This window comes from Equus caballus, chromosome 17, assembly GCF_041296265.1.
Source record: "Equus caballus isolate H_3958 breed thoroughbred chromosome 17, TB-T2T, whole genome shotgun sequence".
Taxonomy (NCBI): Eukaryota; Metazoa; Chordata; class Mammalia; order Perissodactyla; family Equidae; genus Equus; species Equus caballus.
This window is the reverse complement of record NC_091700.1, coordinates 85845887-85860510: the sequence shown is the minus strand read 5'-3', so window position 1 is coordinate 85860510 and position 14624 is coordinate 85845887. Positions and strand designations below refer to the sequence as shown.

The 14624-nt window shown below is 40.8% G+C and overlaps 1 protein-coding gene across 2 annotated transcripts in view; it reads right to left on the bottom strand.

Moving 5' to 3' along the window:
• Positions 1–1215: 1215 nt before the first annotated feature.
• The window catches only part of CLDN10 (claudin 10), a 112448-nt gene continuing 99039 nt past the window's right edge, over positions 1216–14624 (bottom strand). For both annotated transcript variants that reach the window (XM_070240405.1, XM_001489842.6), the window contains exons 4-5: positions 2223–2330; positions 1216–1558 (exon numbers count right to left, since the gene is read on the bottom strand). In XM_070240405.1, coding sequence (XP_070096506.1) covers positions 1435–1558; positions 2223–2330 — 232 coding nt within the window. In that variant the 3' untranslated portion in view covers positions 1216–1434. The remainder of the gene's footprint in view (positions 1559–2222; positions 2331–14624) is intronic.

Genomic DNA, 14624 nt, shown 5'->3' with positions numbered 1-14624 from the left:
TTTTAAACACACACATAAAACCCTGCCCCCTAGCACTGGCCTCTAGCACCTAACCTCCCTTCATGGCTTTCAGTCCATTTGTATTCCCGGAAAAGATATTTTAAGAATTGTCATGGTCTGGAATATATATATATATATAAATAAATATATATATATAGGTTTTTTTGGTAACAAACTTGTTTATTTCCTTTTCTTTCCATTGAGCACCTCCAAACAATGTGGTTTTCCCTTTTAAGTCTTTCATCCTTCAGGAAAATGTTATATTCATCCAAGCTGTGATTAGTATTGGAAACTGTCTTGCTCGGATATGATTACACAGATACCAATTCTTATCCATAGCTTGAAACTATATATTTTACCCTGGCCTGCCTCAGTGCAAAGTCCTGGTTTTGTCACTCACTGTGGCAAGTTACTTAAACTCTGCTTTCATTTCCGCCTCTGTCAGTTCAGGACCCTAATGGTCCTCACCTCAGAGGGCGGTTGTGAGAATGAAGTGGGTTAGGGCATGTAACGTGTTTAGAACATAGATATCGTGTGTAACTGAGAGAATGATTGCCTTTACGGGCATATGGTGAAAGAGCTGGCTCTAGGAATAAATCATTTTTTGTTCAGAGGTCACTGGAGCAATTTACATGTCTTGAAAAATGGGAAGTCTCTCCATTGCCCAGTTCCACACACAGGACCGAAGAGCCACACTGGAACTTGGCCCACTGGCTCTGAGTGAGGCAGGTATCACGCAGGCTCCGGGACTTCCTTCGTTGGCTCCAAAGTCAGCCATGACCAATGTCTCTAGCTCGGCTCTCGTTAACGCTCCACCCCAGAATCTGCTCTCTGTATCAGAGAAGCCTAAGTAGTTATTGAAGATGGATGTGCCAGATAAAGGGCAATAACGTCTTGGCCCCATTAGCCCTTCCTCGAGCCGTGGTGAATTTACCCTTATGACAGACAGGTGTAAGAGACTAGAAATCAATTCTGTGCAGCCAGTAACACGTCCGTTCAACCCAAACATCTTCTGAGGAATAGTCTCAGATTTCCCCCATACTGTTTACAAGACAGCACTCCTTATATACCTCCTGTTTAATATATGGAGGAAAAGAAATAAGGAATGGGGACAAAGATTGCAATGTTTGAATGATTAAGAAGGCTATCTTATGAATACTTCTTGAAACTTTGGTGCTAAATACATGTTCCATAAATGTATAAAATATATACAAATCCTGTAAATAACCTGTTTATTTTTTTATAGAAAGCCACAACAGAAAATGATTAGTATATAACTGTAAGAACATTTACATCCATACAATCAAAAAATTCTTCAAATTCATCTTTTAAAAACACTTCGAGTGTTAATTATTGGAGGACCTTGATGGGATCATTTTGTGAACAGTTCACTTTTATAACAAACTCAAGACACAGCTTGTACAGGTGCTCTCTTCAGACATAAGCATTTTTATCAAACTGTTTTGAAGGGTTTGTGGTTTTAAAATCTCCTTCTCCGCCATGATACTTTGTCCGGGAAGACATGACAGATGTGGCCCCATTGTATGCGTATCCCATTCTGAAAGGCAAAACACAGTTTGGAAGATTCTATTTTATACATAGGGCAAACGAAAATGGGAAGAAACTGTTTTCCCCCGATTTCTGTCATAGCTAAGTTTAAGTCTTTCCCTCATCACTTGTAGCTTTCTTCCTGCCTCTCTCTCACCCCAAGAAATACTTCAGTGTCATTTCTAAACAGTTGGTGTGACTCTCGCCCCAAGAAATACCTCAGTGTCATTTCTAAACAGTTGGTGTGACAAAGAGAATGTCTGCAGCAGAAACACGGCTTGTTCACTTGTCAATTATTCTCCTTTAAAACTCATCTTCCTCGAACCCAGGAGACCCCAGTGACCTTCAGAAGCAGTTTCTGCTCATGTGAAAATTATATGAGGCCTAACTGAACAATATGCCCGTGAAGCTAGACCCATATTTCTACTTACAGAAATAGCTTTGGAATGTAAGAATGATGAGCTCTGTTTTTTAATTAGCTATAATTAACTATTCTGTTGAATATAATATTTACTATATTTAACATTATATTTACTACATATTCCTAACCTTTCCCAATACTGGGTTTTTGAAGTTTCTAAGAACCATATGAACTATCTATAATTTGTCCCACATGTCATTACTTAGAATAGTATTGTACTTTTTAACGGGTTATTTTTGTCTCTTTTTCATACCTGGGTGTTTTGTTGTTGTCAGATATTGAAAAGCAAAATATGATACCACCAATTATGCAGAGTGAGGCTCCCGCCCATCCAATGAACAGAGCAGCTCCTAATTCATACCTGTGAGGAAGTATTACACAAGTATTATGGCTTACTTATTTGGGGAGTAAATAGTATTTAACACTACTAGCCAACATTTACTAAATGCTCATTTAAATTTTTGCTATTGGAGCTTGTAGAGAAGTAATAACACCTTGTATCTATATAATGCTTTAAACTTTCCTCAAAGTATTTCTATAGCTATCGCTTGATTATATCTCCCCAAAAGGAAGCTGAAGGGATCCCTGCAGGCAAAGTCAGTGCAAAGCCAGCTGAAGCCTGGGCCTCCAGGTCAGGGAGCATCCTTCCTCTGAGTTCTGCCTGAAGCTCACAAAGCTTTCCATCCATTTATTCTGTTGCAAAGGGTAAATTATTTAGGCAGGCTGCAGTTAGAAAAAGTAAGGTTGCCTTTGCTTTCATTTTAGTTTAATTCAGTAAATGTTTATTAAGCACCTGCTGTGTGCAAATCATGGTGGGAGGTGCTGAAGGACGGCAGAATATGCCACTCCAAACATGCCACTTTGCCAGAAGGATGATTTTGAGCTGAAGGCAAGTGAGAAAAAGCAGATACAAGAAAAGCTCTCTACGCTTGTATTTGCCTAAAAGCAGGACATAAACTTGTAAAGGTGTCCCCTTCTCTACCAGGAAGGGCAGACGTTAATCACCAGAGACAACTCTAGACCCTAATCAGCCCACAGAGGACACCAGAGGAATCTACATTGCTAACTAGGCTTTATGTCCCATTAGTTCCCCTATATATCTGCCTTCCCACAATTTGCCACCCTAGAAACTAAAGTCCTTTCCTTTGTCTTGTCACTTCTCTACAAATTTATTGTCCTTCTCTTAAGATGCTATGTGAGCCCCAGTTCTAACCGCCCCTCTGAGTTACTCATCACTGGGTACTCCCATGTGTATGTGTGATGCACATGTTAATAAACTCTCTTTTTCTCCTGTTCATCTGTCTTTTGTCAGTCTAATTTACAGGGTCCCAGCAGAGAAGCTAGGAGAGTGGAGGGAAAAAAAGTTGTTTTTCCTCCTCTGCAGTGCCCATAAAAGGTCAGTCACAGATACAACATCATCTTGCTTATCACTACAATCTAGTGGCAGATCAATAAAAAATAACCTTCATTTAGTGATAGATTGCTAGTAAGTGTCTCCTAGATGGCAGGCCACCGTACTAGGCTGATGACTGGAGCAGATGCAAAGACAAGACAGCCCCTGCCTTGGGGAGGTCAGCATACAAAGGTACAAGTAATGCTGCTAAGAATAAAAAACAAAATCAGAGTGGAGGGCTAGAGGAAACCCTTTCAGGGGAGGTGAGCAGAGAAACAAATAAGGAATGAGAAACATATACCAAGATCCTAGGGGCCATGCGTTCTCATACTTGCCTAGCATCTTCCTGAAGAATAGTTTTGGTTTTTTTTAATAAATAAGTGATTCTCACTTTTTTGGCCCATAGACCTCCATTGCGAGGCAAAAACAGATGGATGCCATTCCCTCCCTAATGGTGCTTTTCATTGTACAATGAAGTTGGAGTGGGAAGGATCTGTTTGATCATACAGAATCCACAGAGGAGCCAAGAGAGGAAAATAGGAGGTGAGGGTAAGAAAGGGAAAGAGGGGCCAAGGTTGGCTCCCTCCCCGGCCTGCCCCCCTCTGCCAGGTGCAGGGCCAGGGCTCTGCTTAGGTATCAGGGCCACACGGCGCTGGGGCAGCGGCTGCTGTGAGCCACCTGTGCCTGTCCTGAGCTTTGCCTCATCCTTTCTACATGCATGTTACTATGTTACTATGTCTGAACTCCGGTCTGGGCATGGGCAGCCTTTCTGATGTGGTTTGAGTCCCAGCAGTGGTAGTGTAACTGCGTGGCCCCAGTCACTAGCTAGCAGGAGCAGAAAGCAACATTTACAGATAAGGGACTTATAGTCCCCTCGCCTATTTTCAGATCTGGCCACCGAGGCAATTTCCTGGTGTGCACTTGCAATTGGGATGGGTGCTGTACAGAGTACATAAGCCCTGCAATCCCCTGTTTCTCACTCTTGGGAAATTTCCTGGGGAATCGGGATGACAGCTGAAGCAAGGAATAACTGCAACAGAACAACTGGGAGCAAGCACCTCATCCCGCACTGCAGGGCTGACTAGGCTCTGGGAATCGAGAAACTTCCCCAGCTGCTCCCATCAGAGGCAATGGCAGAAACAGAAGGTCGGCGTAAGTGGGGGGAAAAACAACTTCCATCCGCACCAAAAAACAGCCCAAAAGAGGACTGAAGAGAGAAGTGCACAGGTGAAAGAGAAAAGAGCTGGCCAGATCAGGAGTGTTACACTGGTAGCTTTACAAAAGATACCTTCATTAAATACCATGTTATACATCTAAAAAGGATATCCTGTATTTCCACAATCAGCCCGCTTTTATGGTGTTTGAACGAGATTATGCACATAGGACAAACACAGGGCCTGCCAAGTTGCGGGTGCGCGTCACTTGACCTCTTTAGAACATCTGGAAGTCGTGCAGTCAGTTGGCCTCACATTCATCCATTGTCATCCTTTTACTGCGAAGACAACTAAAGGAACGAGCTGACTGAAGAATTCTACTTGGAGGACCTTATTATAGGATTACAATTTCATGACACTTCCTGTTTTTCCCCCTGGTGTTGAGGCTATCTTCTCTCCTGAAACTGTGCCTTAGTATTACTCTTAGTAATACTGAGTCTGAGATTTTTCCTAAAATATTTAGCTTTCTAAAATAGGATGCCAGTGCCAGCTACCATGGTTGATTAAAAATAAGTCTCTAATTCATAGTGGTCAGTTGGAGGTGAAGGTGATAGAAATCACAAACCACAGCTCGGCACTAGGGTTTCGTTTAAAGGAACATACAACACACGTGCACAGTGTGGTTACAGATGAGGATAAATTACCCAGGCAGCTCCAGTGTCGGGAATTATGTCTTTATATTCATTTAAGCATCTTAAAACTTTCTGAAGGGATTTAGGAATCATGAATTTGGCTTATATTAAAAACTGGTTCACTTATTCCTGTTCTAAATATATTTTAATTTTCTTTACGTCACTAAATATAGACTCTATTCCAAGGAAAATATCATTTCCATTTGAATTCCTTGTGAATTTTGTCAGACACAGACATTTAACAAATAGTACTGGTTCAGGGTTGAAGTCTTTAAGAGACTCCACGTCTACACCAATAACTTTTAACAATTTGGATGTAAGGGCTTTTGTGACTTAATTCTTTCTCTTCCAGAAACAACTTCTTCATTCTGTTGAAAGACACGTATAGCAGACTAACTCCACAGCAACTTGAACACACACCGATCAGTGTGCGTGATCTGGCAAAAAACGGACCTGTATTACTGAGAGACAGGATTGAGAGGGAGCAATGCAATATCCACCCAGATTTGTTCCAAGGCACACCTCCTGATTGGGAAACTTCATCTCTGCCTAGAAGTCTTTCTTCATTTTTGGCAATGCTAAGAAGCTGACTTCAACACCTCAGAAGATTATCCAAATTTCAGATGATCTGTTGCAAGTCTTTCTTCTGTTTACAACACCCTCTGAACCCAGACCAGCTTTCCCACTCAGGGCGTGGCCTCTTTATGGAGCTGTCACAATCACCAACATTTCTTCATTATTCTGAAAGGCTGATCTATGATCATCAGGTGGAGGACAGAACTTCGTTTATAGATCAGAACATTGTTTTGGGAGCATCTCTCAGACATTCTCTCAGTTGGTAAGACTAATCACAAGCTGCCTACATGACACTGCTGGTGGGAATGCAAACTGGTGCAGTCACTATGAGAAATAGCATGGAAATTTCTCAAAAAACTAAAAATAGAACTACCATATGACCCAGCTATACTATGACTGGGTATTTAGCCAAAAAACTTGAAATCAGTAATTCAAAGAGACTTATGTATCCCTATGTTCACTGCAGTATTACTCACAATAGCCAAGATGTAGAAGCAACCCAAGTGCCCATCAACTGATGAATGGATAAAGAATATATGATATATATATATATACACAACAGAATACAACTCAGCCATAAAAAAGACAAAATTGTCCAATTTGCAACATGGACGGACCTTGAGGGTATTATGTTAAGCAAAATAAGCCAGACAGAGAAAGACAAACACCGCATGATTTCATTCATATACGGAAGACAAACATATGGACAAAGAGAACAGATTAGTGGTTACCAGAGGGGAAGGGGGTTGGGGGTGGGAATAAGGGGTAAAGGGGCACATATACATGGAGACTGACAAATAAAAATATACACTGGAGATTTCACAATGTTATAAACTATTATGACCTCAATAAAATAATAAAAAACAACAAAAAACCCTGCCTGTATGACTTTAATTCACTTATGTAATTGAATAATTGAATGCAAATTTAGTAAATAAATAATAGGGAAAAATGTACTTCTATACAGAGACATTAAAATAGATTTAATCACCCAAAATCTTCCCTGAAAAGAACCGTAAGGATCTAAGGCATTAAAGTGTACTCTGAACTACTGGGTGAAGTTCTTCTCATCCACCTGTGCCTGGGACTCCAGGCTGTGGCTCACACCTCTCACTTCATCTTGAGAGAGACAAGGCTTGAACCCCGTTGGTGGCCTGATTCTGATGCTTCACCTCATATGTCAGTCCTGTAACCTTCACAGTAAATGCTGAGGGAATGGATTGAGGAACACCTCATTTTCACCTCCCATTTTTGTCTTCCTTGCACCCAAAGCCCTGTTATGACTTGACTTGCCATCCACAGGGAGCTGGTGTAGCCTGCCCTGGTCACCCTCGCAGAAAAGACAGGCCAGGCACTGTGCTCAGTCATGGGTTTCAGGGTGAATGAGACGCAGCTCTGTTCTCAAGGATCTTAAAGGCTAGTGGGGATAGTCCGACATTAAGCGAATAAATATAAAGCATAATGAAACAATGATAGAGTCAGAAGAGCATGTTTTTGCAAAGTAAACATCACCTCTTCTCCCAGATCCATATTGATATGGGTCAAGTAAATGTCCCTGATAACAACAGCTACTATTCCTGTTGGTTCATGGTACTAGCATTTCTGTGTGTGCGTGCTAAGATTTTTTTACATAGGTTATCATATTCAATCTCCATTACAATCCTGAGAGAGATGTCTTACTATCCTCATTTTACAAATGAGGAAACTGAAGCTCAGGGAGATTAAATTACTTTCCCCATATCTCAGCTAAGTAAATGGTAGAAGTAGGATTTAAAACACATAACTGTGATTCCAAACCCCAAGATCTTAACCATTACTCCTTTTCCCTGTTATATACAACTTAGCTAAGTAAAGATTTTATTAATATATAAAAAAACAAAAATACAGGGCCAGGCCCAGCGGCATAGTGGTTAAGTTCGCATGCTCTGTTTTAGTGGCCCTGGGTTCATGGGTTCGGATCCCAGGCGCAGACCTGGCACCACTCGTCAAGCCATGCTGTGGCAGCATCCAACATAAAAAAGAGAGGAAGACTGGCACAGATGTTAGTTCAGGGCCAATCTTCCTCACAAAACAAACAAACAAACAAAATCCCCTCACAATCAATGCAATGTATTTTTAGCTGTCGTTTCAGAACAATGTGAGTTCTCTCTCTCCCCAGCTCATTATGTTCTCAGCGGCTCAGGACCTCTGGGGTATGGAATGTTCTGTGAATTCCCTCAGGCTGTCTTCTCACCCAGCACAGAAAGAGGTGAGAGTGGTAATTAAAGTCAGGGCATGCTGGACTTGAAAAAGAGAAAATGCAACTCCTCCAAAACAAAACAAAAACTGTTTAACGAATGGGAAAACAAACTCATCCTTTTACGCTCGCCAGGTCTTTTGACATCCAGGATAGTGTTTTTTTAAACGTACTGTCCTACCCCTCATTTTAATCAAGAGTGGTATCAGCCAAAATAATATTCCAGTTACCTTAAAACAACTGAATATGCGGGGGGGGGGGGGGGATGGGGGGAGAGTTTAAAGTTTAGAAAGTACACCCATATAATATCAATGCTAACATTTTAAAAATGAATTCCATTGGTACGCCATTCTTGTAAAGATTACTATCTAAAGCAAACTTTCCTCGACTCACAGGCTTATGTAATCCGAGGTCTGTAGAGCTGCATTAATGGATTTTTAATGGATTTTTATATTTAAAAACTATTCTACGGGCATTAGCTTCAAACACACATTTTCCCTAAATACGCCACATTTTTGGGGTCTCAGTTACCAGAAGTGGGCTGTTTAGTGCCCAGTGACGTGTTTATCTCCAGGAGGCCATCTATGCAATTCGAATCAGTTCAGGGCTCTCTCACACTGCCTGGAGGATCCCAAAGGATTTCTCACCCAATGTTTCCCACGAGACTTATAAAATAGTGGCCCGGGTCTGCCAAATGGTGGCTAAAGTAGAAAGAGATAATTTAAATAAGTGTCTACTTATATATGGAAGCTTCATGGAGAATTCTCAAAATTTTTTTTGGTGCCAATTCTAAGTTGCTTGTCTGTGGCTAGTTGATAACAGACATGCATGCCTTACCTTTCTGTGTGCAATGATTTATCATTAGGACAGTTTAGAATTCTACAAACTGTAACTATTAATAACAAGTAACACTTACGGATCACCTCCCACGTGCCGCTGTGGTGGGGGCTTTCTAAGTGTTATTTTCTTCAACCCCGTTAACATCCAGAAGGAGGAGGTGCTTCTTTGTTATCCAGGCGAGACATCTGCATCTTCGCTAAGGTTACAGAGGACCAATGGCTAGGGCCGGGGCAGAGCAGAGGTCTAACTCGAAAACCTGCCTCTTAACCTCTCTGCCCTTCCCTCTCTAACCCTGTGTGAAGCGCACAGTGAGCGTCTTTATAGGAGATCTAATTCTTGCCAATTATTCACGGAAATTTCAAAAACCATCCACAGTATAACTTAATATAATATTACCCCAAGTAAATTGTCACTTAAAAGGCACATCTCACGTCCCCAAAATCACATAGTTCAACTCAAGCACAAATCTTTTGTTTAGCAATGTCCATGCCATTGATCTCCATTCGTGTGGATAATTGGGAGTTTACTGGGCCTTGATTTCTGCGAGAAATAATATGAGTCATAAAACTCAAAGTAGGCACAATAACATGTTACACGCAAACTTTGAAGTCTGAATAAACTGACATTGCAGAGGGGGCTGTGCTTCAAGATAGGAAATTCCTAAAACAACCAGTGCTGTCCTGAGATCCCTGAGAGGGTGACCAGCTCTGCTGAGCACAGGTCAAGAATCTGTGTGTGCGGAGGCGGGTGTGCTCATCTGTTTGTGATGAGGGAAAAATATACAGATGGACTGCAGCAAAAAAGCCTGGGTCGATTAAAGGCGTATCCTGCATTTTATCCAGAATCCTCAACAGCCAACCTGAAAACATTTTAGAATCGAAGCAGGTGTTGGGGAAGGTGCATGCAGGATGAGTTCTCACGAGAAGGGTCTCGAGTATCTATCCGTTTGACAGTTTCAGTCCGTTGCCTATCTCTTACCTTGCTGTAACCGAGGTGCCCAGAAATAAAGAGAAGAAATTACACAGGCCTTGCTTCTTTTACATGGTTTCGTACTAGGTCCCTTTCAAACCTGCCTTCTACTTGAGAGCCAAGCATCTTACATTTATCCTTTCTACTAGGCCTTCAACATCTCGATAGACATTTCTCTATGGCTAATCTTAATATACCATATAAGGTAATCAACTGCTATATTAACGTACTCTGCTTAAAAGTCAGTACCCTGAAAAATAATAACTAACATTTCTTGAGTGCTTACTATGTGCTAGACACAGTTCTAAACAGTTGAAACGTACTGTCTCATTTAATCCTCACAACAAACTTATAGTCCCCATTATCTCTATCTTACCGATGAGGAACACAGGACACAGAAAGAATAAGTAACTTCATCAAGGTTACACAGCTGACAAGTGGCAGGGTTAGGTTTACTGGATCCTGGGTCCTCACCCTTAAACAATATATGTATGCTGCCTCTTCTCCCCATTCCTTTAACCAAATTTCCACAAGCAGGCTCAGTCTTTCCACTCCAAGAGAGATGCAGACAGAGAGACAGACAGTCATACACCACTGCTGTAAATGTCATGGAGCAGGGACTAGTTACAAGAGATTCCAAAATCAGGTCTCTTTTTGGAGATGCTCCTGGTCTGGTTTGGGAGACAAATCAATAAGCAAGTGCTAACTGCCCAGCAGGATTATGACAGAACCACAAGCTGCAACAGGAGCACCTAGGAGGGCAGCTCACCCAGAATGCGAGTCCTGCAGGATAAGCAGGGGTTGGCCAAGATGGGAAAAGGAGAGGAAAGGAGGCGGTAGTGTCAAAGCGGAGACAACAGAAAGCATGGCAAACTGGTAGGAATTGTGACTTCACATGCTGGTCAGTAAAAACAAAACACAGTTGCCAAACACTTGGTTTCCAAGTAGATTTTTCAGGCATGCCAGCAGAACAAAAGCTTCAGAGCCGTTCTGGTGATCGGAGGCAGCCGGGGCTACCACTGAACAAAGTGAAGTCACAGAATAATGCCTTCTTAATATTAACAATGAAGTCCACTTTGTTCTTAACATTTGGCTCTTCTGTGGAATCCCTTATCCAACAATGTATGAGCTGTTAACCAACATTGATTCCTTCTCCAAATAATCTCATGAATGGAGTAAGCTTAAATAAACAAACATCCATAATTTATTAAATTATAATAAGGACAGGAGATGAAAGTTAAATATCTTGGCAAGGTCACTTAGCGAGATCAATATCCCTTTCAATGTCACCCAGGAAAATGTGTGTAATGTAGAAATGTGCTTCTTGAATTGTCTATTGTTCATTTAACTTGACCGATAACAAAATGAGATAATTTATCAAAAAGGAGACAGCTATTTATTTCTAACTATTATATAGCCACAATAGTGAAAAGATTTTACCTAAGTAAAGCTTAAATCCTAAAGTAGAAAATAAATATATTGCAAGAATGAAGAGTGTGCTAGAGATGAATAACTCCATGGTTTTAAAAAGTCGGAAAATGGAAAAGCCTGGAGGATGATAAGCCCCAAACATGAGAATAGCTGAGCCAAAACACGACTGATAAATCTCCTATACTAAAAGAGAATAAGTCTAAGATCACAATGTCCTGTTTCCTCGATTAGGGCAATGGGTTTAGCGCTCTAACTTTGCATGACTTAAAAAGAAGTTTCTTTATGTCAATCAATTCTTACTTGGAACGGTTTATTTAAGAAAACAAAGCAAGACATTCAGGAAGTTAGTGGTTTGGACAACAAAGCAATGGTGGGAGTACTGTCATTAAATTTCAGCACCCTGGTGATGAATCACACCAAGGGGGGTCTGTTAGCATCAGCGTGCAGGAGGGTAGATTTTCTTTGGATTGGTAGGTTCCGTTTTAATAAAAAAGAGGAAGCTGGTTTGAAACAGCCCAAAGGGAAGAGTTAAGAAATAGTTTTCAAGGCTTTACAGGAGCCGTCCTGGAGTCATAAAACATAACCTCAACTTGAATGAAAGCAAGGAAGCAAAACAAAAGAAAAAAAATAGGGAAATGGCAGAACACAACCACAGCCAGATGAAACTCTTTCAAGATTGCCATTCTGTCAAACGATTGTAGCTTGGAAGAAAAATCTTCCCAGATAAGTGTTGGGAAAAGGAGGGTTTCAAAATAAACAGTCACCAAACACAGAGCCATACTGTTGGCAGTGTGACTGCCACAATCTTTACTCCAACCAAACACTGGAAGCCACTCATTTTTTTCTCATCAACAAGGCGCCTACCGAGTTCCCTGCACATAGTAGGAATGTAGCAGGAACTTTGTGGATGAGCTTAGTTCTGTGTTTCTAACTTAGGGAACCAAGGTGAGCCATACAGAGGGAGATCTTAGAAATCTACAAAGAAGATTCAATTAATACAGTATAGAATTCTTAAGAAAAATAACAGTAGCAACAAAACCAGGTTCTGAGGAATGAATCGTTTTTGAGTGCATTTTAGGGCTTGGGTGTGGAAGAGCAAGTATTTGCTCACCAGAAATCTAAACCAGAGAGTGTGGCAAGCAACCACCTCTTGCTGCCCTTCCCAAGGGCCCAACACACGCGTCCCTGTGCCACAGCCATGCCTTCTAAGGCTGGAGGGAGAGACGTTACTTGGCAGTAGCTAGCTTTGGGAAGATTAACCTATGATAAGGATGGGAAGAGGAGAGTGAGCTTCGATCTCCATCCTCTCGGGGGCTTCCTCAGTCTGCTGAGCCAACAGGAAGCTTTTCCGCTAACCCTGAAAGGACTAGCTCTACAGATAAGAGTTTCACTTACCAGTCACCATGCTGGGCAAATAAGACAGATGAAATAGATGTTTTCTGACCTCAAGAACTTACTCTCACGCAGGTCAGTGATGACACCAGAGAAAGTCAGAACCCTCCTACGGTGGCGCCCTCCATGTCCCAGCTCTGCTAGGGCTAGCCCCACCTTTAGCTTTGATTCTCCGAGATATTCCTCTAAGTTCACGTACAAACTGAATCAGAGGCACTGATTACTAAAGTCTAGAAATGCCAGCTAAGGAAGTGCTATCCCCTAGAATGTGCCAAATCAAAATCTTGCTTTAAAGATGATATTTTACGCCTACATGCCCAGAAACTGATGATTGGATAAAGAAGATGTGGTATATATACACAATGGAATACTACTCAGCCATAAAAAAAGACGAAATTGGCCCATTCACAACAACATGGATGGACCTCGAGGGCATTATGTTAAGCGAAATAAGTCAGTCAGAGAAAGACGAACTCTATATGACTCCACTCATAGGTGGAAATTAGTATATTGAGAAGGAGATCTGATCGGTGGTTACCAGGGAAAAGGGGGGGTGGGGGGAGGGTACGGAGGGGGAAGTGGTGTACCCACAACATGACTAACAAAAATGTACAACTGAAATCTCACAAGGTTGTAATCTATCATAACATTAATAAAAAAAAAAAAAAAAAAAGATGATATTTTACGACCCACGAAACCTGTTTATTTTGTGTTGATAGCCAATTTGCAGCTTATTAATCTTCCTAATTTTCATCTCTTTCTCCTCCCCTAGAGGTGTCGATAAAGGGAAAAGAGATGAAGTCAAGTTAGTCGATTTGTTGGTTTTTACAGAAGTGAGTTTTATTTAAATGAAGTCTATGAATTCCTATAGATGTCACATGTCATTTTCATACCTCTTTTCTACTATTGTGGGTAATTAGAATCTGATCATATTTACAGTTCTCAGGCCTTGATAATTCCTTGATCCAAGTGGATTTTATGTAAGTCATAGAGGGCCTTGCTTTGTGCAGGCCACTGCTGGGGATACAGGTGTGAATGGGCTCTGATCTCAAGGAGCTAAATGTTCTCAATATGCAGGTTTTTAAAAATAAAGTCTATATTTTCTTTAAGGCCTTAGTGTGAAGGGCCTATTATTTGTAAATATTACTAATTTGTAAGCCATGTTGTTATTTATAACCCCTAGCTATATTTTTAATAAGCTAAATTGCAGATGTTATATTTTTAAGTCACCGCAGAAAAGGGCTAATAAAGACATCTATAAAGATAAGCCACATCTTAAATACTACAACCAATTACAAAGCAATCTTAATAATAGCTAATACAATACAGTAATAGCTTATACAAGGTGTTTGCTCTTTTCTAATGAGTGCTAAGCATATATACACACAGTCTTAATTCTCACAGCAAAACTAGCAGAGGGGCACTATAATTATCCTGATTTTACAGATGAGAATAGAGACACAGAGAGAGAGAGAGCAGGCATAGATAGAGGAAAGCTGGGAGGCTATTAGTGGGCATGGAATAGTTCAACACAGCACCAGGAATGCGGAAAAGAGGAACACCTTTCAGAGTCCGTCATTATCGAACGGAGCTTAACCAAAATCTGAAAGGGGAATAAGAAATTCCAATCATACTAAACTGAATTAGGCGACCGAGCATACAGCAAGCACAGAAAAAAATCACACAAAGAACAGGGTTAAGTTACTATGCCCACATAAATTAGCCTGGACCTTTTGAGGAAAGATGACAACGACTGTTAAGATTCCGACAAAGACATCCTTAATAATGGTCAGGAAAATAAAAACAGCGATGTAGAAAAGACAATACAGAAAAGTCAGCAATGTCTTTAATAAAATAAACCATGAGAAAATACAGCTTCGTTGTATATTTATGATACTGAAGCCTGAAATAAAAATGTATCATTTAAATATAATATTGAAATAAAAAATGATACTACATTTAAGTATCAATA